This window comes from Balaenoptera borealis (genome assembly GCF_965194805.1).
Source record: "Balaenoptera borealis genome assembly, chromosome: 16".
NCBI lineage: Eukaryota > Metazoa > Chordata > Mammalia > Artiodactyla > Balaenopteridae > Balaenoptera > Balaenoptera borealis.
This window is the reverse complement of record NC_138872.1, coordinates 52,500,371-52,524,471: the sequence shown is the minus strand read 5'-3', so window position 1 is coordinate 52,524,471 and position 24,101 is coordinate 52,500,371. Positions and strand designations below refer to the sequence as shown.

Below are 24,101 nucleotides of genomic sequence, written 5' to 3'. Positions count from 1 at the left end.
GGCTAGTGGCCAAAGCTCAGACTCACCAAAATCTGATCAGTATCAAGGTTCCACCCAGCACTCTCTTTTAATTTCATTTTAGCTATTACCGATAACAATAAACAATTGAATCATTTGCCGTTTTCTTATTAGTTTTCATTTCCTTCTGCCTCAACTGAACCAACTCCCTGGGAGTTGGGTCCATCCCTAAATTCCATTGCCAGCTTTTACCTTTAGTACCTGAGTACAGCACAGCTGCTTCTCCAGACCATGGGTGACCACGTGGCCACCAGGAATCAAAATCTCCATCTCCCCTGCCCTTTTATCCTTTCTCTTCCCAAGCCATATGTTTCCATGAGTTCTAGCAAATCCCACTTCACTGACACCAACTTAATGAAAACCTCACTTCTCCTGGCATCCCTATTTACAAGGATTTCAGGAGCTTTGTACCAGGAACTGAGGGCAGAGACCGATATATATTTTTTCTATTATCTCACACCATGTTTGTCATCGGATTGGCAAAAATTAAAAAGTCTGATGATGCCAAGTATTAGCCAGGTACGCGGGCTAGATGAAACTCACACTCTGCCGATAGGAGTGTGTTTCCTGGTTGCTCCGTGATGGGATCAAACCCTTCACACAAAATTTGGTTCAGAGGTGAAGACTGATGAGGTCACACACAGCAAGAGAGTAGGACGAGATTGATGACTCACATAATGAGGCTTCCTGGGAGGAGCAGGGCAGGTTCCCAAGCAGGTCAGAAATGGCTTCAGAGAGTGAGGAAGAGCTTTCACTGTGGTCAGAGGGTGAGACTGGGCTGAGGGCCCCTCCACACTGGCCAGGGCTTTCCTGAATTCAATTTCCCGCCTGTGCAAGGGAGCGAGCATCAGGGCCTTCTTATCAGCTTGACCAGATGTGGGACACAAGAGGGAAGAGGGAAGCCTGAGGCTTTCAGGCTATCAGCGAACATCAAAAATGGAGTTGGACTTCTGATTACAGAGTGTAAATTCATACCTACCCTTTGGAAACCGGTTGGGCGATATTTAATAAAACTGAAGAGCATAACCTCTGTGGTAGGTAAAAGATGGCTGCAAATTCTCCTCTACTCCTCCTGTGGAGAAGTGGAATCCACTCCTTTCCCCTGGAACCTGGGCTGACTCAGTGCCTTGCCTGACCAGTAGCATGCTGTAGAAGTGATGGTTCTGGGAACTTCTGAGTCTTAAGAAGCCCGGCAGCTTCTGCCCAGGCTTCTTGGAACCTCGTTTTTGGGGAAGTCGGCTGCCACCTGAGGAGTCCGGGATAGCCTCGCTGGGAGGAAATCCAGGCAGACGCGTGCAGAGGCTGCGTGAAGAAAGAAATGCTATCTCGTCCCACCTGACCCAGCCAGCCAGCCCAGGCGCCAGACATGGGAGCGGAGAAACCATCTGACGACTCCAGCCCCGGCCACCATCTTACCTGCAACTGCATGAGATCCCGGCAGAACCCAGCCAACCCTCAAAACTGTGAGAGAGAAAACCAAATTGCTGGGCTTCCCTGGTGGCGCAGTGGTTAAGAATCCATCTGTCAATGCAGGGGACACGGCTTCGAGCCCTGGTCCGGGAAGATCCCACATGAAGCCCGTGTGACACAACTACTGAGCCTGCACGCCTAGAGCCTGTGCTTTGCAACAAGAGAAGCCACCACGATGAGAAGCCCGCACACCGCAACGAAGGAGTCCCCGCTCACCACAACTAGAGAAAGCCCGCATGCAGCAATGAAGACCCAACGCAGCCAAAAATAAATTAAAAAAAAAAAAGTTCTAAAGAATAATTTAAAAAAATAACTTGCTGTTCCAAGCCTCTAAATGGTGGGATAGTTATTACCCAGCAAGAGATCACTGGAACACCTCCCCCCACTGATTCTACTTCTAGAATGATGACAGCATAAAATTTCCATCCAAGTGTTCATGGAGATCTATGTACAAGGATGTGCATTAGAACATTGTTTATAATGTTGAAGAAGTGCCAGAAGACTAAGTGTTCATTGATAGGAGAGTGGAGAAATAAGTCGGGGCATAAACATTGGATGAAATACCTTACAGCTGTTAAGAACAAACTAAATCTAAATACATTATCCTGGATAAGTCTGAGAAACATTTTGGAAAACAGCTACTTGTATTCTTCCCCCAAAAGCCAATATCCCGAAAGACACATAAGAAGGCAAGGGGAGTGGGACCTCCCTGGTGGTCCAGTGAGTAAGACTCCGCGCTCCCAATGCAGGGGGCCCGGGCTCAATCCCTGGTCAGGGAACTAGATCCCGCATGCATGTCGCAACAGAAGATCCTGTGGGACACAACTAAGATCCGGCGCAGCCAAAATAAATAAATAAATATTAAAAAACAAACAAAAAAAGAAGGCAAGGGGAGTATTTCAGATGAAAGGGGTCTAAAGAGAAATGTTCAGTTGATCACATGTGATAATGGTACATGATTATGTAGGGGGATATCTGCGTCCTCAGAGATGCAAGCTGAAGTAGCCAACGGTTTAGTAAAATGTGTGCCAGTGTGTGTCGTGTAAGAGAGCAAGAAAGCAAATGTGGCAAAACGTCCACCATTGGGAACCTAAGTGGAGGGTATTCATTGTGTTATTTCAGCAACTTTCCTTTAGATTTGAAACTTCTCAACCCTATTGATTCCACTGATATGTACGACATGGATGAATCACAGCAGCATTATGCTGGGTCAAAGCAGCCAGGAGCAGGGACTTCCCTAGCGGTCCAGTGGTTAGGACTTGGTGCTTTCACTGCCTTGGGCCCCGGTTCGATCCCTGGCTGGGGAACTAAAAAAGCAGCCAGGCACAAAAGACTACACATCAGACACGACTCCATTCAGAGAGCAATCTGGAAGAGGCAAAGTAGAGCAGATCAGTGGTTGCCAGGGGATAAGACCTGCGGAAGGAGCACGGGGAGCTCTGGGTGATGGACCATGGAGCTGGGAGAGCAGTGTGGGAGAGATGCCTGTCAGGGGCTCAAGGAGGAGCCAACCCTGCCCACACCTTGATTTCGGGCTTCTGGCCCCCAGAACTATGAAACAATACATCTCTGTTTTTTGAGCCATAAATTTGTTATGGCAGCCCTAGGAAATGAATACTTACCAATAAAGCCAATTTTTTTTTTTAAGTTGGGAAAAAACTTGGAAATATCAGGCTAAATGAAAAAAAGCAAGTTACAGAACAATGTATTCAGTGCAAAACATTTTATAGGAAGGTTTTAAATGCCCCAAACAATACTATTTATTGTTCATAGACTTTGTATCTGTCATAAAAGCCCGGAGGCGCCTTGGTCTGGAAGTGCGCCATTCCCTGGGTTGCCTCAGTGGAGGGGGTGGGGCATTCTGCTGGCTTCCACCGCCCAGCAGAGGCTGCCCAAGTCCTTGTGAAGTCTGTGGAGTCTTCCCCAGGGAGGAGACACCAGGACTCGGAACACTAGGGGCCCACCAGGTGGTTAGGAAGGTGGGGGAGAGCATTCAGGGCCGAGCCAGAGCTTGGAGGCTCCAGGAAGCTGGCTTGCTTGGGGGGTGGCTGGAGACCAGAGGGCTGGGTTATTATCATCCCTGCTCTTATCTGGACATGTCCCAGCATCCCTAGGGCTTCCCTGGGGCCACTCTGTCCCTCTTATACATCTTCACCTGTGATCAGCAGGGAGGCTGGGAGAGGGGAGCTGGGGAACAGGGAAGGGGCTGGAGGCCAGGACTCAGGTCCAGCAGGGAGGCTGGAGGCCAGATTCAAATGTCCAAAGAATGACTGGGGCTGGGAGCCAGGCAAGCTGGGATGAGAGGTCGGCCATGCAGCCACAGACAAATCACTTTGCCTCCCTGAGCTGGTAACCTGTCTGTGAATGGTAATGACTTAATAGGGTTGCTGTGAGGATGAAATGCATTGTAATACATGTGGTGAGTCATTTCTTAGGGCTCTGTTGAGGATCACGAGCACAGCCTAAGCGCTGGTACTTCACCCTCATTGAATTCTCAGAACTCCATAAGCTAGGAACTGTGATCGCCTCCATTTTACAGATGGGGAAACTTGAGGGCTGCAGAGGCCAGTCAGCTGAATGGCACAGGTACACACAGCTGACACGTGGCCAAACTGGGATTTGGACTGAAGCCATGTGATGCCAGCACCCGAGAGCCAAGCTCTTTTGCTGTTTGTTTTATTGGTGCCTTTCTGGTTTATAGGTCTACACCTCCTCCAACCTACTGGGTGGACTGTGAACCTCCTTTGGGAGTAGGGCCTTGAGCACTTCCTCTGCAGGTGAGCTCACCCCCTGCCTGGCAGGAGAGGGGCTCAGGGAAGGCTTGTCGAGTGTGGGTTCCTTTTACCTGGGGCCCTGGGTGGTCCTGGTATTTGGAGGGAGTCAGGTGGCAGCACCGAGGCAAGGCTGGGGTGTCTCCAGCCCTCCGAAGTCTGCCAGGCTGTCCCACAGGTGCTGTGGGAGAATGTAGTGGCCTTGCCAGGCAAGGCAGCCCACAGACCCCTTTGCAATGTAACTGGTACCCCTGCTCTGTGCTGGCAAGAAACCTTGTCCCATCCCCGGACGCAGTAGTCCCGGCCCCCGAACCACCCCTCCAAGGAATCCTTGCATCCATTTCCCCACAAGTCAGGAGTCCCAGCTCCCATCGTCCTCCTGTTTTTCTAAGACTCAGCCAGATAGGACTCCAGTCCTCCAAGACTCAGAAGCCCTGACCCCCCCAGCCAGAGGGGCAGGGGACCCAGCTGGTACTGGCAAAAGCTGATTATGGACATTTCTGCCCATCTCCACATTCAAGGATGTCACATCAGTAGCTTGAAATCAGCTTTGGAGGGAGTACTTACAGCACAGAAATTTGCAAAAGCAACAAATCGGGGCGTTCTTTTTCCCCAGAGAGTCTGTTGTTAAAGTGTTACCAGCATACCATTGCTCCCAGCCCTCCATCTGTCCCTACTCACCAGGCCAGCAACCCCTTTTACAGGGACCCAGGGAGCCCTGGAAGTCTGAGGGGACTCCTGACAAGCCACCAGGCCACGGCAGGGGCATCCCCCGCATGCCCAGGCTGCACTGGGCTGGACCCCAGAACCCAGGCCTGGATCCTCCCAGTCTCCATACCCAGGCCTCTGCCTCTGACTCTGTGCAGCCTGGGAACCGAGAGCCTCAAGTTGGGAGGCGCACAGGCTAAGGTGTGGTTACGGGCAAGTCACTTTAGCTGTCACCTACAGCACGGGAATCAGCATAAGAGCACACACCCTGAAGTCACACTTGTGCTGCTCACATTCAAGTTCTGTCCATGTGACCCCAAGCAAGTTAGATTCTCCCTGGCCCTCAGTTTCCTCATCTGTAAAGTGAGGATAATAGTAGTTCCTGCTTCATTAGGATGTCATGAAAGTAAACAAGTTATCCCCATATAAGAGGATATTATTACTTAGCATATTACTTAGCATTAATACATGTTAGATTTGTTGTTATTGTTAATAATTTCCTATCCCACAAGGGCAGTTGTGAGAGGAAAGGAGCTGACATATATGCTCAGGGGTCTGCACACAGCAGGTGCTCAGTTAATGGGCCCTGTCGTTTTCCGATGGCAGCAAGATGGGTCACTGGCTCTGACCTGGGTGGAGGCGACTTTCTTTAGGCCCCACCTGGTCATTCCGGCCACCAGGGGGCGACCCGGCATTGCCCGTGGCACCGCCCCCTCACCTGTGCGGGCAGTTCACCTGGCGCCGCCTCCGGAAGAGGGGACTGGGGACCACGGGTACCTCGGAGGGAGCCCGGCGTCGTCGGGTGAGAGCCTAAGGGGCGCCGAGGACAGGGGACCTTCGAGCTTCGGGCGGACCGGGCCGGGGAGAGGGCTAGTGGGGGATGGGGCAGGGCAGGGGCGGCCAGGCCGGACTCCCGGGGCCGGGAAACGGGGGACGCGGGCAGGAAGGAAGGCAGGAAGGCGGTGGCTGGGCTTCCGACGCTTAGGGTTGGGGGTCGAGGCGCTGGGGACCCTGACGCCTGGGCTGAGGTGCTAATAACTGGTAGCTCGGTGCTGGGAGGGGTGAGGAGGAGGGATACCCCTGAGTCCCAGAGCGGTGTTTGGCCTGCAGAGGCCACGTCAGGGAGACCCCCAGTCTGGCCGGGGGGCATTTGGGCTGGGACTGCAGCTGATGCCTGGGTCCTGAGAGTAGGCCTGGGGTCGGACACCTGGCGAGGGGAGGAGGGGAAGGGACAGATGTGTGCCTGCGCGTAGGGGGTGGGGGAACCTCAGGAGTGCTGGAGAGGGGTAATATGCCAGGAAAGCCCCGTGTGTTCCCTCCCTCCTGCGCCCTGGAGCCCCTGAACTGCAGGCCCTGGCGGCCCTAGGGGAGTGCCACCAGGCTCCCATCCCCAAAGCCAGGCGGGAAGTAAACAGAAACCTGGAGTGGCTGGGCAGGCGGCAGTGCCGGCACAACCTGTTACCTCGCCAGCCCGCCCGCCCGCTCGCTCGCTCAGGGCCTGGAAACTGGGGGACTGGGGCCAGCAATCCAGAAGGGGTGGGCTGAGGGTTCGGGCACCTAAGTTCAGAAGGATGGGGACCTGAAAAAATAGGAAAACAAGGGCCAGGAGGGCTGGGGGGCTGGTAACTTGGGCCTGGGCTTCTGGAAGGGGAGGGTGCTGGATTTCTGGGGGCTAAGGGCTCAGGACACGTAAGTTCCCAAGGCCCTGTATTCTTGGGAGAAGAGGCTGGACTCATCGCAGAGTCCTGAGTCCCAAGAACCTGGGCTCTGGTAAGAGTTTCCCAGCTGGTAAGAGGCTGGGAGCCAGAACAGCTGGGTCCTGGGAAGAGGGGGGTGGGGACTGTCGCTGGGGTGGCGTGTGGTCCTGGAGCACTGGGAGAAGGTTTCCTGGGAGCAGAAAACATCTGCCAGAGGCAGAAGGCTGGACAGCTCTTTTCCTGCTTCTCCCTGCCTCAGTTTACCCTGGGGACATTAACGGAGCTGGACAGCCAAGACACAGATCATTAACCCTTCATGGCCCAGGGAGGCCCTGGCTGCAGGACCGAGAGGGCCAGTAAGGCAGGTGAAGAACTGCAGGAGAGCCACGTCTTGGCCAGTGGGGGTGGGGGCGGGGGGTGGGGCGGGGCAGTGAACCCCTTTGGGCTGCGGTGTGGAGTGTCATGCAGCTACCTCTCCCCACAGACCTTCCTGTCCCCACAGACACTGCAGGCACCATGAGCTCCCCAGAAGGGCCCAGCTTCCCATCCGGGCTGGTCTCCGGGGGCACCTCCCCCAGCGGCAATGAGGGCTTCTTCCCCTTCATGCTGGAGCAGCGGGACTCATTCCTGGGAGGGGGCCCAAGGCCTGAGGAGCCCGAGGACCTGGCCCTGCAGCTGCAGCAGAAGGAGAAAGACCTGTTGTTGGCCGCAGAGCTTGGCAAGATGCTTCTGGAGCGCAATGAGGAGCTGCAGCGGCGGCTGGAGATGCTGAGTGCCCAGCACTCTGAGCATGAGGAAGTGAGCTGACAGCAGAGGGCAGGGCTGGGGGGATGGAGGACAGGGGAGGGACCAGGCAGGGGGTCAGGGAGAGGAAAGCCAGGCAGGGGGATGCCTCTGGAACAGCAGTTCAGGTCTGGGACCAGCCTCCCTGGCAGTGTTGCCCAGTGGTTAAGAACATGGGCTCTGAGGGCAAGACAGGACCTGGGTTCAGATCCCTGCCTGGCTGTGTGACCTTGGGGAAGCTGCTGGACCTCTCTGAATCTTGGGTCTGTCTCCTCAGCAGTATTGCACGATCCCAGCCAACAGATCCTGGGCTCTCTCCCTGCCTGGCTCTGGGCTAAGCACTTTCCATGCATCATCTCGGTCAATTCTCACCCGGCTCTGGGAGATATGAACAGTTCCCTCTGCCCAGGCTGTGGTCAGCCACACTCTCACCCTGGGGGTCACATCTGGTCCCCTAAACACCCTGGACACCACTGACTCCTGTATCCATGTCGTCGGCCCCACACCCTCCCCATCTGGCCACCTAATGGGCATTTCAACATAAGTGGCACTGGATTCCATGACCCCATCCCCTGCTGTCCCCACCCCAGCTTCCTGCTGCAGGACCAGAGCCTGCACATCTCTGTGACCTCTCCCTCCCACAGTGGCAGGCCCTGTTGATTCTTCTTCGAAACTAGATTATGAGTCTACCCACTTCTCATCGTCTCTCCAAGCTGGCCGCAGCCCCATCATCTGCCCCAGACACTGCAGCTGCCTCCTCACTGGTCCCCAGCTTCCACTCTTGCCCCCTGAGCCCCTTCTCCATGGGGAAGCCAGAGGGATCCTCAAAAATTGCAAATCAGATCATTTCAGTCCTTGCCCAGAATCTCTCAGTGGCTCCCCCTCACATTTAGAATGAAACCAAAACTCCTCCCCATGTGACCTCCTTGACGTCAGTCATCTCAGTCAGTCATCTCAGCCACACAGTCCCTCCTCAGAGGGGGGCTTTTTTCAGTTCCCTGAGCAACCCACGCTTATTGCCTCAGGGCCTTTGCACTTGCTGCCCCTTGCTGTAGCCCTCTTCCTTCTTGACCTGCAGGAGGCAACAGACATCACTTCCTCCTGAGAGCCCCCACCCCACACCACTCCTCTTCATCACTTCCCAGGGTTTCTTTAGAGCTCTTAATGTCCCCCCTCTGAAACTACCTGGTTCAAGCATGTGTCCATTTGCCTCTGGACTCTAAGCTGCTTCAGGCACGGAACTTGGTGGTCTCACTTACTGCTGACAAAGACTCCAAAACGGGGTGAGCTCAGGAAATATTGGATGGATGGATGGATGGATGGATGGATGAATGGATGGGACTTGGAGATATTAGGGAACTTGCCTGACCACAAAGCAGCAGCAGAGCAGGACACCGGCCAGGACAATCGGACCCCGAACCTGTGGGCTCCATCCTAGAGCTGTGTTGCCCCCACAGTATTTGGTTAAGGGCTTGGCTGCCTGGGTTAGAATCCCGGCTCCACTAACTACTGTGTGTCCTTGGGCAAGGCTTTTAACCTCTCTGAGGCCCAGTTTCCTCATTTGTAAAATGAGGATGTTAAGGAGTCTAAGTCTCATGGAGTAAATAAAATAATATAGGTAAAGTGCTAGCACAGGCCCTGGCAGGAATGCCTGCTAATTATTGTAGCAGCTGTGGTTAGCTTCACCTTCCTGCGTGGAGAGTCTATGACGGGGAGCGGGGAGACGCTGGCCCCCTGACTTGCCTGCCTCCACAAGCTGGGCATCTGGGTGTGCCAGGAGCATCCCACTGCTGGTTAGACAGGTTTGGGGAGGGCAGGCAGAGGCCTGGGGCCAGGGTGTGGCTGACCAGGGTTAATTAGAGGGAGCTGGCCAGGAGGAGCTGGGGGAGAGGGACCAAGCAGAGGCTGGGCAGAGGCCGAACCTCCAGAGCCCCTGGAACGCAGGTGTGTGAGGCCATGGGCCGAGGCTTCAATTCTGCCAGACTCAGGCGCCAGAAACGGTGCCTACGCCCTCGGGTCCAGAAGCCCTGGTGGCAGCCAGAGGTGAGTGGGCATCAGGGAGCCCCGTCCAACTCTGACCCAGGGTCAGCCCCTCCTGGAAGCTTCTCTCTATTGCTCCCCCTCCTCCTCTACTGTCTGAGGCTGTGTCTTGCCCTCCGCCCACTTCCTCCCCAGCTCTCTCATGTTTCTAGTTTTCAGGCCTGTCTCAGACCCCCCTTGGACTCTCTTTGGGTCTCTGTCTGTCTCCCTGCGTCCCCTCCAGTCTCACCTCTCCCTGTCTCTACCCTCTGTCCCGGCCCCCACAGCGGCTGCAGCAGGAGAACCATGAGCTCCGCCGAGGCCTGGCAGCCCGGGGAGCTGAGTGGGAGGCCAGGATTGTGGAGCTGGAGGGGGACGTGGAGGCCCTTCAGGCCCAGCTTGGGGAGCAGCGTTCCGAGCAGCAGGATAGCGGACGGGAGCGGGCGCGCACCCTCAGTGAACTCAGTGAACAGAACCTCCGGCTCAGCCAGCAGCTGGCCCAGGTGGGACGGCCCTGACCCCGGGTCCCTGGGCAAGGAGGGGCAGACACCTGGGTCCTGGTGGGAGTGGGTGCACTGGGCTTGGTGTTGCGGCTTGGGCCAGCTGAGGGCTCCACTGCTTCCCCCCACCTTCAGGCCTCCCAGACTGAGCAGGAGCTTCAGAGAGAATTGGATGGCCTTCGGGGGCAGTGCCAGGCTCAGGCCTTGGCTGGGGCAGAGTTGAGGACACGGCTGGAGTGTCTGCAGGGGGAGGTGAGTGCCAGCTGGGTCTATTGAGCCTGGAAGGCTGGCTGGGGGCTGTCTGCACCTGGCCTAGCCCTTCCACTCCAGCTCTGAGGCCTTTCCCCAGAATCAGATGCTCCAGACTCGCCGACAGGACCTGGAGGCCCAGATTCGAGGTCTGTGTGAGGAGGTGGAGAAGGGCCAGGGCAGGCTACAGGCAACCCATGAGGAGCTGCTGCTGCTACGGCGGGAGAGGCGGGAGCACAGTCTGGAGGTGACTAGCAGGGTTGGGGTGGGCGGGTGCATCTAGGCCGGGGCCTTGGCCACTGCCTCAGGGCTTCCTGGGAGAAGACACCAGAGCTGGGTCACTGGGAGCCCTAACACCTGGGCCAGAAGAGCACAGGCATTAGCACAAGGGCAAGTGGGAGCCATAAGCTACTGAGCAGGGGCAGTACTCTTAGAATGCATCAGAGACTGGCATCTGGGCGGCCAGGGATGGGGCTGAGGCCAGAACTCAGGGCAGAGATGATAGGGACCTGGACCAGGTCTGGGCTGTGAAAATGGAGGAAAGGAAATGAAAAGAGGCAGTATGGCTTGATGTTTGAGATCTCAGGAGTTTGCACTTTGGAGTCAAATTACCTGGGTTCTTATTTCAGTGTCCCTTCCTACTATTGCGAACACCAGCCTCAGTTTCCCCATCTGTGAGATGGGATGGTAATGGTACATGGCTGTGGTAAGGGTGTGAGACACTCAGCACATTGCCCAGCTTAGAAGAAAGGATCAGTCAATGCTGGATGATAGCATTAGTGAGAGAGTTAGAAGGTAGACCGGTATGGTCGGGGGAGGGGGTAGGGCATTTCGAGGTGACCTGGTGGGGTGGGACTGGAGGGAGGGTGATGGGAGACTTTGAAGCCGGGGCGCCCATCGGCGCCCTGCTTTATAGGGGACAAAATTGGTGTCTGCCGAGGGGAACTGCGCGGCCCAAGGCAGCCCAGCGATCCGGGAGTGGGAGCCAACTTCAGCGCTGGGCTGCGTGGACGCGCGGGGCTGCCTGACTCTCTGCGGCGCGCCGGCGCCCCCTGTGGGCCGGCCGCGGGATGCCGGTGGCGGGAGCACCTGGCTGACCGCCCTTGTTTCGCTCTGTGGTGGGTCGGTCGCAGCTGGAACTCGCGCGCTCCGAGGCGGGGGAGGCACTGAGTGCGCTGCGGAGGCTGCAGCGGCGGGTCTCGGAGCTGGAGGAGGAGTCGCGCCTCCAGGACGCCAACATCTCGGGAGCCTCGCTGCAGTTAGAGCTTGCCCATAGCCTCGACAGCGACAAGGACCAAGACCAGAACGCGGACAGACGCGGAGATGCTCTGGTGAGCTCTCGGCCCACCAGCCCCCACACGTACCATCCAGGAGGGCTGCAGACTCCACCCCTCCTTTTTTTCCCACGAGGTTCGACACTGCACTGACTAGCTTCTTTGGTGAACAGGCCACTCTGTCCCCGGAGACCCAAGAGGCATCCAGCCACCAGCCTTCGCCCCAGGAGCAGAGGTTGGAGCCTCCCAGGAAGCGAGCATCCCTGAGCCCAGCGGAGATACTGGAAGAGAAGGAGGCGGAAGTGGTCCGGTTGCAGGATGAGGTGGGGGAAGCATAGTACTGGACGCAAAGCCCTTCTCAATATCAGTTTCTCTTTTCCATCTACATCTCGGAGCCTCTGCCCACGAATTCCCCTCTACCTGGATAGCCCTTCATCCCAAAAAACTTGCAATCATGTTTGAAGAGCCAGCCTGTATGTCACCTCCTCCAGGAAGAGTTCCTGGACTACACTGCCTCTTTAGTCCCACCTCCCAATGCTTCTCCATGCATCCTTCCTGCAGGCTTATACCACCCATCTAGCCCCGACCAACCCCACCCCTCTAGGTGCTCAGAAGATTCATCTCCAGCACAGGACCACAGCTGTCTGGGTTGTTTGTGGAGCACGCGGGGATGGGGGTGGGGGAGGGGGCGGGAGGGAGGCGAGCTGGAGTCCAGGCTGCCTAGAAGAGCAAGAGCTGGGACACTCGGGCCTACCTGCCTTTCTGCACCTTACCCTGTCCGCAGATGGCGCTGCAGGGGGCAGAGCTACGGTCCCTGCGGGAGGAGCTGCAAAGGCAGAAGGAACTGCGGGCGCATGAGGATCCCGAGGAGGTCTTAAGCGGCGCCCTCTCGGATCGGGACGAGGCCGTGAACAAGTGAGCATCTGCCACCATCCACCACCGCCCCAGGGGGGGGCTACAGGCCCCCAAGACACTCTGGCCTTTCTGGGTTTCGGATTCCCTCACGCGAGTGCTATAATTGTCCCCACTCCGCCGCAAGGGCCCTCCAACCTCCCTGGTTTCGGTATTAGCGGCCTCACTCCCGCCTGGGTCCAGGAGCCCCCAACCACCCCTGTTCGCTGAGGCCCCAGCGCCCTCGGACCTGCTCTCTGCCCCGCTCTCTGCCCCTCTCCCTTGCAGGTCCCTGGAACTGTCCCTGGAGCTCAGCCGCGTTTCTCTGGAGCGGGACTCCCTCTCCCGGGAGCTGCTTCGCACCATCCGCCAGAAGGTGGCGCTGACGCAAGAGCTGGAGGCCTGGCAGGTGAGGGGCGGGGCCGGCGGGGCCGACAGGGCGGGGCGGGGCCGGCAGGGGCGGGGCCGAACGCTGACCCGACCCGCCGGCCCGGCCGCCCTGCCCGCAGGACGACATGCAGGTGGTCATCGGACAGCAGCTGCTATCACAACGCCAGAAAGAGCTGAGTGTGGCTGGATCCGCCCCGAGCCGCGCCCCGCCGCGCTTCTCGCTGCGCCTGGGCCCTGGGCCCGCCGGCGGCTTCTTCAGCAACCTCTTCCGAAGGACCTGAGCGCCCGGTCAAGGGGGCCACCTTTGCCCTCTTTGGCTCACTTTCCTCTTCTGGCCAACGGAGCGACGGGCCCCGACTGTCTGCCAAAGGCGGCTGGTGCCCTCTCCACCCCGAGAGGCTGGGCAAGGGCTCACCGGGAGCAGGGGCCAGCTTTGGGGGCCAGGGACCCCAGGTGGGTGGCAGGGGCAGGTGTGGCAGAGCTGTTTTTCAAATCTATATAGGTCTATCTTTTCCAGGGACTAGGCCCCCTGGCCCCCAGCATACTCCAGGACAGGGGTGAGGGTAGGTATTTATGTATTAAGATCAGACAGAGTAATATATAAATCATTGCACCGACTTGGCCTCCATTCTTGGGAAAAAAGCACATGAAAAAAAAAAGCCCAAAATTTTATTAGTATAAAAAAAAGAAAAAAACAAACCACTCCAAACCCCTGAGATGGAGGTGGGGGTGTTGCTGGAGGTCAGAAGGACAGGGAGAAAGCTCGGTAGCCCAGATTGGTAAAGACATCCACCCTGCAGCTGTTGCCTGCGGCTGTCAGGACCTAGAGGCAAGAGGGGAGTGACTGACCTGTCCACACACCCTGGCCTCCCAGGATCCCCACTGCCCCTTGCTGAACCCACCTTGCACTCAGGGGCTGCTGGTTGCTGGTTGAGGCTGAGGCTTAGCAGCCCTGGGGAGGAGCCAGGCACCTGGGCCTTGAGCTCCCCGCTCAGCTGCCACTGATTGACACAGCGACCCTGTCCAGCTGATAGAATCTGTGGAAGACAAGGAGGGGTCTCAGGGTTCAGGGCTGCAGGGGGAGCGGGACAGGGCTGGCAGAAGCAAGACAGAGGGCCTCACCAGGTCCTGGTAGAAGGTAACGTGTTTCTGTGGTGCCCGCATGGGGAAGATGGTGGTGGGTGTGGAGGATCGAAGGTGCCAGAGGGTTAGTGCTGGGCCACCTCCACAGACCTGGGCAGAAAGGTGGGGGTCCCCAGCCGCCGTGAACCACAGGCCCTCAGCTGGACAGGGCCCGGAGCTGCCACCCCATCCTGCACTCTGCCCGGCTCACCATCCAGTCGGAGTCAGTTGCCAAACATCCAATCCAGCGCCCATTGTGGGGCCTCGAGCACTCCTGGGAGGGAGGAGAATAGAGGAGGAGGTGAAGACACAGGAGATGCCCAGGAAGGAAGAAGGACAGAGCATGGGGTGCGCCCTCACCTCGTGCTTGTAGACCTCAATCGTCTGGACCTCCTTGGCCGTGCGGAGGTCTGTAGGGGAAGAACCATAAAAGGTACCCTCCTTGCCCCAGCCTCCCTTACCACCATCTTTCTCTCCAATCAGACATTCCCTTACCCCAAAGCCGCACGGCCCCATCCTCGCCACCTGACAGCACCTCGGGGCTCCGCTCCCGCAGTGCCAGGCAGTGGATATAGTCCGTGTGGCCCCAGAGGGCCCGCTGCAGGGAGAAGGGCAGTGTCAGGACAAGATCCAGGAAGGATGCTGCTGCCCCGCTCCCCCACCCCACCCCTGCCACTCCAGTTCCACAGCCCTCTCACCGTGAAGGTCCCCGTCTCAAGGTCCATCGTATGCAGCTGACAGTCTCCCCCCGCCAGGATGAGGGAATTCTCCTGCAGAAGAAGGCAGGATGGGGTCAGAAGAGAATGTCAAGTCAGAACAGGGAGAGGGGAAGGATTAAAATTTGGGCCCAAAACAGGGCAGGGCAGAGCCCCGATTAAAAAGGGCTCAAACCTTGGGGACGAGAAGCAAAGCATTGATCTCAGGTACTTCCAGACTGGTCCTGGGGGAGGGAAAGCAGAGTCAGCTCTTGTGAGGCAGTACCTTCACCCCCACATGCCCTCTGCCCACATGGGCCTGGCTCACCTGTATGGGGGCTGACGACGCCACAGCTCCTTACAGCCCTTCATGGAGGAAAACACTGGGTGACCTCAAAGGCTCTCTCTGGGTCTGGGCACCTCACCCTTCCCCCAGCTCCACACTCACCTTCTTAAGGATCTCTGCCCAAAGCCAGGCCTTCACCTCCCCATCCCCAGCACTGAGCAGATGTCGATCAGTGGAGACCATGCTGTAGACGGGTCCATCGTGGGCTAAATGGAAGTACAGAACCTGAGTGACCCCGTCCTGCTCCTCTCGTCCACCCGGGGGTTCCCTAAGCTGGCCTCAATGACTGCACCCACCTTGGAAGGTCACCATGGGCTTCTTACTTTCCTCTTTGGCCTCAGAGCTCAAAGCAGCAGACAAGCTGAAAAGAGAGGGGCCTGAGAGTCAGAAGCAGGGGGCATCAGCCCCAGGAGGACCAAGTGCCAGAGCTAATGGATGGTGGGGAGCAGGGGTAAGGGTACCTAAAGATGGCTATCTGCCCGTAATTGTTGCCAGCTGCCAGGAACTTCCCACAGGGTGAGACATTCTGGGAGAAAATGATCATGTGCAGCCGCTGCAGGGCCTGAAATACTTCCATCTGTGGAGAGAGACTGGATGAAGGCTGTCTGGGGCGTCTGGGACCCCTGATCCACACACTCCTTCCTGATTCCTCTGCTGCAGTCCGGCCTCCCACCGCACTGACTTCTCAGTTCTCCTTTTTATAGCCCACCAAGAAGGCACCTGTCCATATAGTCCCAGGGGTGGCTCGAAGAAGGAGGTGAGAAAGGGGAGAGTTGAGGCTTGATGCCTAGTGGAACTTCTGACCAAGGACTCAGCCTCTCCTCCAGGTTTCCTCAACTGTCAAAAGGAGCTCACGGAAAAAAAAAAAAAAAAAAAAAGGAGCTCACGGGAGATTTTGTCACGATTGGATGAACTACTGTATATAAAAAGCTTCGCACAGAACTGCCTCGGAGAAACCGCTTAAAGAGTGGCTCTATTACTCCAATACAGAAAAACGTACTGACTCCTAATCCGTATCCTGATTTTCATGTTAGGCCCCTGAGGTATTTCTGGGTTATTCTCCCTCCCTCGGGTCAGAATCCGAGTCCCACCAACAGCCCACGCAAAACAGGTCTCGAGGGCACGACTCCTTGCCGGCCCCTTCGGAGCCGGGCATGGACTACAAACCCCAGAAGGCACCGCGCATCGCGCCCCCCTCACCTGACCCAGAGGCACCGCTTGCGGCATGGCTCGCTCCATCTCGAGAAATAAAAGTCCCAGAGTGCTCCGCGCGCGACGAAGCCTCACGAGACCGGAAGTGCTGGCGAGCGCCTCCTTTTCGCGGCGCGTCACCTACCCAACACCGCTGGCCGGCCCGGCGTGAAGGCGGCCGCCGCGTAACCCGAGTCCCAGGAGCGGAGGTGACCACCGAGAAGGTCCCAACACTAAGTGGCGCCCTCCTCAACGCCACTACGCCACGTCCCCTCCCCTACCCCGCTAAACCGACCCGCCTTCCAGTCGCGTGCCGTCCGTCTTCCGCGCCTGCGTGGAACCTGGCCGCGCGCGCGCGCCTAAAGCCACGCCCCACGCGTTGGCCACGCCCTCGGAGGCTCCGCCCCTGTCGCCCGGATCCCACCCCTCTGCTCGCAGGACCCCGAACCCCAATGATCCTGCAGCAACCCCTGGAGCGAGGCCCCCAGGGTCGGGCCCAGCGCGACCCGCGGGCCGTCTCAGGGGCGTCCCGAGGCCTGGACGCGAGGTGTGTGTGTGGGGGCCCTAGGGGGGGCCTGGCCCAGGGGCCCAGGAGCTTTGGCTGGGCCCTCAGGGCTGGTCTGCAGGATGACACGCGGTGGGGTTTATCGGCAGGGCTTGGGCATGAGCTAAGACAGGGTTGCAGACTGGGGACAGACTCCGAGGCAGGTTTCTGGATGGTCTGGGAGAGGGGGTGACTTAGGCATCAGCTGAGACAGGGTTGGGCTGGGGGCTCCTGGCTGACGCTGCAGGCTTAGTTGGGCAGATCCTGGGGATGGGTACAAGAGGGTGGGGTGCTCCTGGCTCTCTTTTCTTCCCAGCTCCCCTCTCCGAGGAGCTGTGCCCATGAGCACCAAGCGTCGCCTGGAGGAGGAGCAGTGAGTTTGGGGGTAGGGAGGGACTCCCAACAAGCCCTCTGTCACCTCAGGTCTCCATCAGACTACCTCTCCTCTGAATATCCCAGCCTGCCTGCCTCCCCGTCTCTCCCCAGGGAGCCCCTGCGCAAGCAGTTCCTGTCTGAGGAGAACATGGTCACCCACTTCTCTCGACTCAGCCTGCACAATGACCACCCTTACTGCAGCCCCCCCATGGCTTTCCCCCCAGCTCTGCCCCCACTCAGGTAGGCACCATCCACAATCCACTAGCTGGGCCTTCTGGAGGATCATACCCAATCCTCAGAGCCAATCTCCAGGCTCTGCCTCATCTTGCTATTTTTAGCTTCTAGCCAACCTCTGTTGTTTCCCTACTTGGCTCCTTGGAAGGTGCCAGCAGTCCAGGAGCCCCTGGGGACCTGTACCAGGTGGGGTGTGGCTCTGCCAGGCCAGCCTCAGCCCTGTGCCGTGACTGTCATTTCCTCTTCCAGAAGCCCTTGCTCTGAGCTGCTTCTCTGGCGCTACCCTGGGAACCTGATCCCTGAGGCGCTCCGGTTGCTGAGGCTGGGGGACACCCCCACCCCCCACTACCCTGCAACCCCAGCTGGGGACATAATGGAGCTCTGAGTGCTGGGGGGCAGTGCCCCTGCCCACCTTCCTTCTTCCCCACAACAGGGGAGGCCAGCACTCCCACAAAGGGACCAGCTGCCCTGCTTTTCCTCCAGACCAGGCCTCTGGGCACCAGGACCTTCCCCCAACAGAGGACACTGAGCCCCACGGAGCCCTGGGGTGGGAGGGGCAGGAGCATGGGAAGGGAGCCGTGCCCTCCCCAGAGAACTGAATAAAGATTGCTGAGCAAATGAAGGCTTCAGTGTGGAACCCAGGGCCTTTGGGAAAGGGAGGGCAGGGCAGGGGTGCTGGATGCTGGGGTTTCTCCTCAAGATCTTCCCTGGAAAACGGTCAGGGCATGGCCAGGTCCTGGCAGGCTGGGCTCAGGCATTGAGAATGTGTGAGTCAGAGCCTCACCCCCACCCCCGCGGCTGACTCACTCCTCCCTCCAGCTCTGGGAAGTCAGGCTGGGATCATGCCACTCTCCAAACCATTTAAAGTTAAAGATTCTTTTATTAATAAATTCTCTCCCCCTCCAAACTTTCTTCCCAAAATAAATATCTCCCCCATTTTGGGGGTTGGAGGGGCAGTGTCTTAGGGCCAGCCCTGCTAGAGGGCCAGCCCCCTAGTGTTAGGAACAGGTCCCTAGCCCCCCAGGCTGAGACCCCGTGGTGGAATTTCAGTACATCTGAGTGGGTGGGTCCTGATGTTGTGTCTGTCCCTCAGGTCAGCCTGGCCCCCAGGCCATAGTGGGGGTGGGGGGACCCTTGTGCAAATGCTGTGGTTCCTTAGTGTCAGCTGTCTGGCATGAGCCAGCCACAGTCTCCTTTTCTATTCTGGAGCCAGAGTCAGGGCAGTCAGACACCTTGGAAGGCCATTCTGAAGCCTGGACCCAGGCCTCAGAGAGGTGATTCACTGTCCCCCATCCCTCCACACCCCTGTGGTTGGAGCAGCCTGGCTCTGGCTGTGTCTGGGAGGCTGGGGCTGGCTCCAGAATGAATGAATGAATGATGAGTGGGCACAGCCTCCTGCTGGCAGGGGGCGCTCACTGTCACTGGATCAGCGCCACGCCAGGACAGCCCTCCCCGCCGGTCTCCTCGATGGGGGCTGCAAGATAAGAAGAGGGGCATCAGGAGCGGGGGAGATGTTGAGGAATGATGGGGGGCCGTCGGGCGGGCGGGGGCACACTTACTGGTAAACTTTTCTCTCCTGCGGCACCGTCTCCAGACCAGGAATCCGGAAAGCAGCCCCAAAACGAGGGCCAGGCTCAGGGCACCCCCCAGGATGGGCCACAGCAGCCTGAAGGAGGCTGGAGGGGCCGCAGCGCCTGGGGGCGGGACTCCAAGTCAGACCTCGCCCCTCTAGGGACCAGCCCCGCCCCCTAGATCGGAGCCTTAAGCCTTTCCTCCACCGTGGTCTCTACCTCAGTCAGAGCCCCTTCCTCACTCCAGCCTCTCCCGATTAATTCCACAGATCTGCTCCCCTCTCCACCCAGCAACCCTCTCCCCCAGTCTGGGGTCCGCTTGCCTCTGGCCCCGCCCCCACTCACAGCCCAGGCAGAAGTCGCTGTGCGGTCGCGTGGGGCACGATGCGCAGTCCATGCACTTGTCTAGGTCCGCGCTCCAGGAGCTGCCGCGAGAGCAGGGGGTGGTGCCTGGGGAGGGGGCCGCGAGTCAGAGGCGGGGGGCGGGGTACGGCTATTTTGGGGGCTGAGGTCAGGGTCGGCCGGCTCGAATAACGTGAGTCACCGGCGCCCTCCCTCCACATTCCTCACAGGTGACCGCACGGCCCGACCGGGACACGGCAGCGCGGGGGAGAGGGGGGCGTAGTGCGGGACGCTGGGGGGAGGGGGTCAGGTCCCCATAACAGCCCCCCCGCCGCCGCCGCCGGCGGGTGACTCATTCCTGGGCACCGGGCCCGACCCCGGTCCCTCCCCCCGCATAGCTGGGCACTGAAGTCACCGGATGGAAGGGGGCACCCCACATGGTATGGGGGGCACAGACCTCCGTGCCTCTCAACACCCCCCCCAACTCTTCGGTCAAGGGGGGTGGGCAGACCCGGTATTGATCAGGCTGGGGGCGTGCCACCTTACCGGACGGGACATCCCTCCCTCAAACTTTTTTTCTCTCTCCACTTCCGAGTCCAGACTCAGGACCGAAGCCTCCCCCGCCCCCCAAGTTGGACAGGCGGGAAACTGAGGCCCGGACTACGGATGAAGCTGGGAGCGAGATGGGACCTCTCCTGGCCAGGGAGCGCGGTGTCTGGAGACCACCTGACCCCCATGTCCGCCTAGTCCCCCCAGTTCTGCCCCCTCCTCTAGGCCCCCAATGACGGCTCCCCGATCCCGGACCTGGGATTCCCCCATCTCCCACGCCCTCCCGCCCAGCCCGGGCCGGGCATACCTGGCACTCGCTCCCCGGCCGCGGCGCGCAGCAGCGCCAGCCCGAGCCCCAGCACGAGGAGCCGCGGCAGCGGGCGTAGCGGGCCGGGAGACATGGTGCTCGTCGGGCGGCGGCTGCAGTCTGCGCTGGCCACCCGCGTACCGGGGCAGACAGCAGCGGCCCCGCCCCCGCCTTCCGGGGCGGATCCCTAGCCTCTGCCCGCCCCGCGATCCACCCCTAGACGCCGGGTCCCGCCCGGACCTCTAAGTTCAGTCATTCGCTCAACAAACGCTGTCTCTGTGTGGGAGCGGCCAGAACGCCAAAGGGATGCAGATCTGGCCCTGCCTTCTCGGTGCGGAAGCCCAGGAGGTGCGTGTTGGGCGAGAGGGCAGATCTGACACGAAACAACCCAGCACAGAGAAAGCTGCTTTCTTAAGGGCCCCGAGGGTATGATAATAACAATACAACAAAAATAATAATACTGTGCCCTTTAATTTCTACCTTAGGACATAGTTACATAGTAAAATGTGGGCTTGTTGTCTCCATTTTTCATAGTAAAATGAGGCTCGGGAAGGTTAGGTGAGTTCTGGAGTCGAGCCCCAAGCTCTGTTCGGCCCCATACCCTACGCCTTGACCCACTGCCTGCCGGACTTCAGCCAGCTGATGCCCTGCACCCGGGCCAGATGGGGGAGCAGCGGCTCCAGGCTCGAGCGCCCCCCACTGACGAGGTTGGGATTCGCGCGTCCGCCGCGGTCTGGACTGGGGTCTCTGCCCCTCCCCTGGGCGGTGGTCCGGTGACGTCATTGCCTCTTTAAGACCCCCGCCTCCGCCCCCGTCCCAGCACTCCGCCTGCTACTCCGAATCTTTGTGGACTCCTTCGCAGGTGAGCCTGGGGGAAGTGTGCGTGTCGTGGGGGAGGGGGTAGGTGCCTCGAAGATGGGGGGGCAGGGGGAGTGGCGGAGTTGGGTTGGGGTGCGCGTGAAGAACCTGAACTGATTGGGCGGCAGTCACCCAGGGCCAGGAGCCCCTGGGCGGGGGGCTGCACCAAAGCCCTAATGGGGTCCTTTGGCTTATGGGTTAAACGCCCCTCCCCCCAGCCCGGGGACAAAGGCACCGAAACCCAGGCGCCCCTCCCCCACCTGCGCTTCCCTCTGGGGCGGGGCTCCCCTCCCCCTCACCTGCGGGAGCGGACCCTGCAGCTAGAGCCGCCATTAGAACCCTCCAGGGTGCGCGGCTTCCAGGCTGGGGGGCTGAGGACACCCTCCTTCGGGCCAGACTCAGAAGGGAAATAGGGATCGAGAGCGGGAGGGGACGCCCTCGAATGAGCCGAGCCTGTAGTGCGTGGAAAGGGAAGGGGTCGAGAGCAGGGACACACTTGTAAGGGAGAGGTGCCGGGTGCCTAGTCTGGCATGGCCCCGGCCCTAACCCGGCCAGAGTCCTGGAGGGCTGACACTGGGCTTGGGATTAGCGCTGTACGGCCCGCCGCGTCCTATCTCCCCCCAGGTCATGAGTTCGGTCCGGGTTATGGGTGAGTGCAAATGAGTGGAGAGTCTGCCCTCTGGCCACCCTGGTGGGGCCGGTGCTAAGTTTAGGTCCGAGCCGTGCGCGGGAACTTTGGGCAATGGAGAGCCACAACGGGACCCTGAACAGAAGGGATCCCCCGCGGCGACCTCCAACACGAAGTGGGATGTGAGGGGGCCAGGGCTGCCCCAGAGGAGATGTTTCACTGGACAGACCCCAAGGGTGGTAACTTCTTTTAGGGAAGTTGTGTCCTGAGAGGATGGCATTTGGGGCAAGAATACACAAAAAAATGTCACCAACCTTGGGGGTCTGCTCTGTGGCCCCCCTAGGGGAGGGCAGAAGGGCAGGAACCAGGGAGGCAGCCGGTGGCCTTGGGAAAGGAAGTGCTTTGGGGTGGGAGGGCTGTTTTTGTTTTTGTTTCCCTCCATCTCTCCTGCCCATCCAGGGTCTGACTGGGTGGGGTTGGTTTGAGCCAGGCAGTGGCAGGCAAGGCCAGGGCTGACTGGCCACCATGTACACAAGATCTTAAGATCAAACTGGCAACCGCCTGTTTGGGGTACAGAACCAAGATGGGGTGAAGGGTTTGGACATTTATGTTGGGTGCTGGGAGGAAACTTGGATCTCTATTCTTGGTGTTAAAACTAAGTTTTAAGCCTGAAACTCATGGCTAGAGCAAACCTACCACCCATTAACCCTGTGGAAACCACCAAAAAACTGCATTCTGTTGTTTCATCCCTTTTGCCCCTTTGTACCCAAAGTAGCTGAAGCCATGGGCAAGCATGTGCATAGGCTTTATATTTCATTTGCACTCAAAACAACTAGGACTGGGTTGCTTACTTTTTCACTCTTATAAACCAGTGCCTGTCTGGGGAAAAAAAAATACTAAAGCATTAAATGCTCATTTTGCCCATGAGAAAATGAGGCTCAGGGAGCATGCCTTGCCCATGTTACAGGGCACGGTGTCCTGATTCCCAGGGTTCATACTCTTGGTGTCCTGTGTGGTGGCCATGGCATGTGGCATGGGGGTTAGCATTCATTGGGAACCAGGGGCTGGGCCAGCTGATCTTAACGTTACTCTGCTTCTGTCCCACAGTGCAGCTCCTCAACCTCAACCTCGCCATGGCCTCCACTGGTCTGCAGATCCTGGGGATCGTCCTGACGCTGCTTGGCTGGGTGAATGCCCTGGTGTCCTGCGCCCTGCCCCTGTGGAAGGTGACTGCCTTCATCGGCAACAGCATTGTGGTGGCCCAGGTGGTGTGGGAGGGGCTGTGGATGTCCTGCGTGGTGCAGAGCACTGGCCAGATGCAGTGCAAGGTGTACGACTCGCTGCTGGCGCTGCCCCAGGACCTGCAGGCTGCCCGAGCCCTCTGTGTCATCACTCTCCTAGTGGTCCTGCTCGGCCTGCTGGTCTACCTCGCAGGGGCCAAGTGCACCACCTGTGTGGAGGACAAGGACTCCAAAGCCCGTCTGGTGCTCATCTCTGGGATCATCTTTGTCATCTCAGGAGTCCTGACCCTGATCCCCGTGTGCTGGACGGCCCACACCATCATCCAGGACTTCTACAACCCCCTGGTGGCCGAGGCCCAAAAGCGGGAGCTGGGAGCCTCCCTCTACCTGGGCTGGGCAGCTTCTGGCCTTTTGTTGCTGGGTGGGGGGCTACTGTGCTGCACCTGCCCCTCTGGGGGGTCCCGGGGCTCCAGCCATTATATGGCCCGATACTCGGCATCAGCCCCGCATACTGCCTCTCGGGGTCCCTCTGAGTACCCCACTAAGAATTACGTGTAACTTGGGAAGGGGAGCGGGGGCTCCCTTGATAGTGGAGCCTAACCCTCTGACCTGGAGCCATGGCAATGGTGATCCATGACAGCTTTGGTATTGTTTTTGCTTTTTATTGGGGGGGGTGCGGTGGTTAATCCATTTGATAACCCACCTGGGCTCTGCTACTGGCGTTCCTCACCTTTGAATGATGGAGCCAAAGAGGTGATGCTTCAGAGTTTCTGGATCTTTCTCCACCCTAGACACCCCCATCTTAGAGACCAACCTGGAGCTTTGGGCCCCATGTGAAGGGTGCTTGCTGTCCAGGTGCTTTCATCCTGTCCTCGAGAGTTCCTGCTGATGTTGTGGGTAGGGCCTCCCTAGGCCTGCAGGGACAAGCCTTCCCTTGCTGGTCAGGCCTCTGGAACCCCCAGGGGCTTTTGAGCCACATGTAGCCTCTAGAGGAGCAGGTGATAAGTCACCAAAGACCCACCCACCTCCGAGTCTTCTGACCTCTGGCTCCTCCATCCTGAGTCATGTCCCCCCTGTGCTGACCCCTGACCCTCCCATCCCCAGCCCTTGTGCACTTCTGCCATGTCCTGCCCACACTCACCAGTTTTTACTAAATAAAGCACGTTTTGTTTGGTTACTTGCCTTTGGTGTTGCTGGGGGTCTGCTGAGTGCCAGCCTGGCAGGAGGAGGTGGGCACAGGTCACTCACCTCCCATGTTGCCCCCGTGCCTTGCATGGCCTGAGTGAGGTTACCCACTGGGCAGGACCTGGAGCAGGCCTTGGCCTGAC

General features: G+C 58.6%; 5 protein-coding genes across 27 annotated transcripts; 3 read left to right on the top strand and 2 right to left on the bottom strand.

Annotated features, from left to right (window-relative positions):
* The first annotated feature begins 5,668 nt into the window (after positions 1-5,668).
* On the top strand, positions 5,669-13,387 carry BICDL2 (BICD family like cargo adaptor 2). 12 transcript variants are annotated; one of them, XM_082358737.1, is made up of 11 exons: positions 5,669-5,769; positions 6,924-7,029; positions 7,167-7,462; positions 9,754-9,969; positions 10,102-10,218; positions 10,316-10,462; positions 11,349-11,546; positions 11,663-11,812; positions 12,274-12,404; positions 12,669-12,789; positions 12,890-13,387. In XM_082358737.1, the coding sequence occupies exons 2-11, from the start codon at positions 6,981-6,983 to the stop codon at positions 13,049-13,051; spliced, it is 1,587 nt and encodes a 528-aa protein (XP_082214863.1). In that variant the 5' UTR covers positions 5,669-5,769; positions 6,924-6,980; the 3' UTR covers positions 13,052-13,387. The 12 variants fall into 12 exon arrangements, with proteins under 12 accessions (XP_082214863.1, XP_082214860.1, XP_082214864.1 ...); XM_082358734.1 differs by having other exon boundaries at positions 7,149-7,462; XM_082358728.1 differs by having other exon boundaries at positions 5,753-5,769; positions 6,924-7,025; positions 7,149-7,462.
* Positions 13,388-13,422: 35 nt separating this feature from the next.
* Positions 13,423-16,522, bottom strand: THOC6 (THO complex subunit 6). Of its 8 annotated transcripts, XM_082358742.1 has the most exons (14): positions 16,270-16,408; positions 16,134-16,172; positions 15,395-15,510; positions 15,230-15,294; positions 15,036-15,139; positions 14,916-14,953; positions 14,784-14,832; positions 14,591-14,662; positions 14,388-14,490; positions 14,253-14,302; positions 14,104-14,166; positions 13,893-14,003; positions 13,673-13,807; positions 13,423-13,593 (listed from the first exon to the last, which is right to left on the bottom strand). In XM_082358742.1, the coding sequence occupies exons 2-14, from the start codon at positions 16,170-16,172 to the stop codon at positions 13,513-13,515; spliced, it is 1,026 nt and encodes a 341-aa protein (XP_082214868.1). In that variant the 5' UTR covers positions 16,270-16,408; the 3' UTR covers positions 13,423-13,512. The 8 variants fall into 8 exon arrangements, with proteins under 8 accessions (XP_082214868.1, XP_082214870.1, XP_082214869.1 ...); XM_082358744.1 differs by lacking the exons at positions 16,134-16,172; positions 16,270-16,408 and adding an exon at positions 16,420-16,522; XM_082358743.1 differs by lacking the exon at positions 16,134-16,172.
* Positions 16,523-16,540: 18 nt separating this feature from the next.
* HCFC1R1 (host cell factor C1 regulator 1) lies at positions 16,541-17,895 on the top strand. 3 transcript variants are annotated; one of them, XM_082358755.1, is made up of 4 exons: positions 16,541-16,671; positions 16,985-17,041; positions 17,155-17,283; positions 17,527-17,895. In XM_082358755.1, the coding sequence occupies exons 1-4, from the start codon at positions 16,577-16,579 to the stop codon at positions 17,660-17,662; spliced, it is 417 nt and encodes a 138-aa protein (XP_082214881.1). In that variant the 5' UTR covers positions 16,541-16,576; the 3' UTR covers positions 17,663-17,895. The 3 variants fall into 3 exon arrangements, with proteins under 3 accessions (XP_082214881.1, XP_082214882.1, XP_082214880.1); XM_082358756.1 differs by lacking the exon at positions 16,985-17,041 and having other exon boundaries at positions 16,543-16,671; XM_082358754.1 differs by lacking the exon at positions 16,985-17,041 and having other exon boundaries at positions 16,544-16,671; positions 17,092-17,283.
* A 242-nt stretch (positions 17,896-18,137) lies between these two features.
* TNFRSF12A (TNF receptor superfamily member 12A) lies at positions 18,138-20,204 on the bottom strand. Of its 2 annotated transcripts, none has more exons than XM_082358752.1 (4): positions 20,047-20,204; positions 19,172-19,298; positions 18,837-18,971; positions 18,138-18,751 (listed from the first exon to the last, which is right to left on the bottom strand). In XM_082358752.1, exons 1-4 carry the CDS (start codon positions 20,138-20,140, stop codon positions 18,544-18,546), a joined length of 564 nt encoding a protein of 187 aa, XP_082214878.1. In that variant the 5' UTR covers positions 20,141-20,204; the 3' UTR covers positions 18,138-18,543. The 2 variants fall into 2 exon arrangements, with proteins under 2 accessions (XP_082214878.1, XP_082214879.1); XM_082358753.1 differs by having other exon boundaries at positions 18,469-18,751; positions 19,194-19,298.
* A 108-nt stretch (positions 20,205-20,312) lies between these two features.
* On the top strand, positions 20,313-23,950 carry CLDN6 (claudin 6). Of its 2 annotated transcripts, none has more exons than XM_082358750.1 (3): positions 20,313-20,394; positions 20,581-20,908; positions 22,640-23,950. In XM_082358750.1, the coding sequence occupies exon 3, from the start codon at positions 22,666-22,668 to the stop codon at positions 23,329-23,331; it is 666 nt and encodes a 221-aa protein (XP_082214876.1). In that variant the 5' UTR covers positions 20,313-20,394; positions 20,581-20,908; positions 22,640-22,665; the 3' UTR covers positions 23,332-23,950. The 2 variants fall into 2 exon arrangements, with proteins under 2 accessions (XP_082214876.1, XP_082214875.1); XM_082358749.1 differs by having other exon boundaries at positions 20,313-20,472.
* The last annotated feature ends 151 nt before the right edge of the window (positions 23,951-24,101 follow it).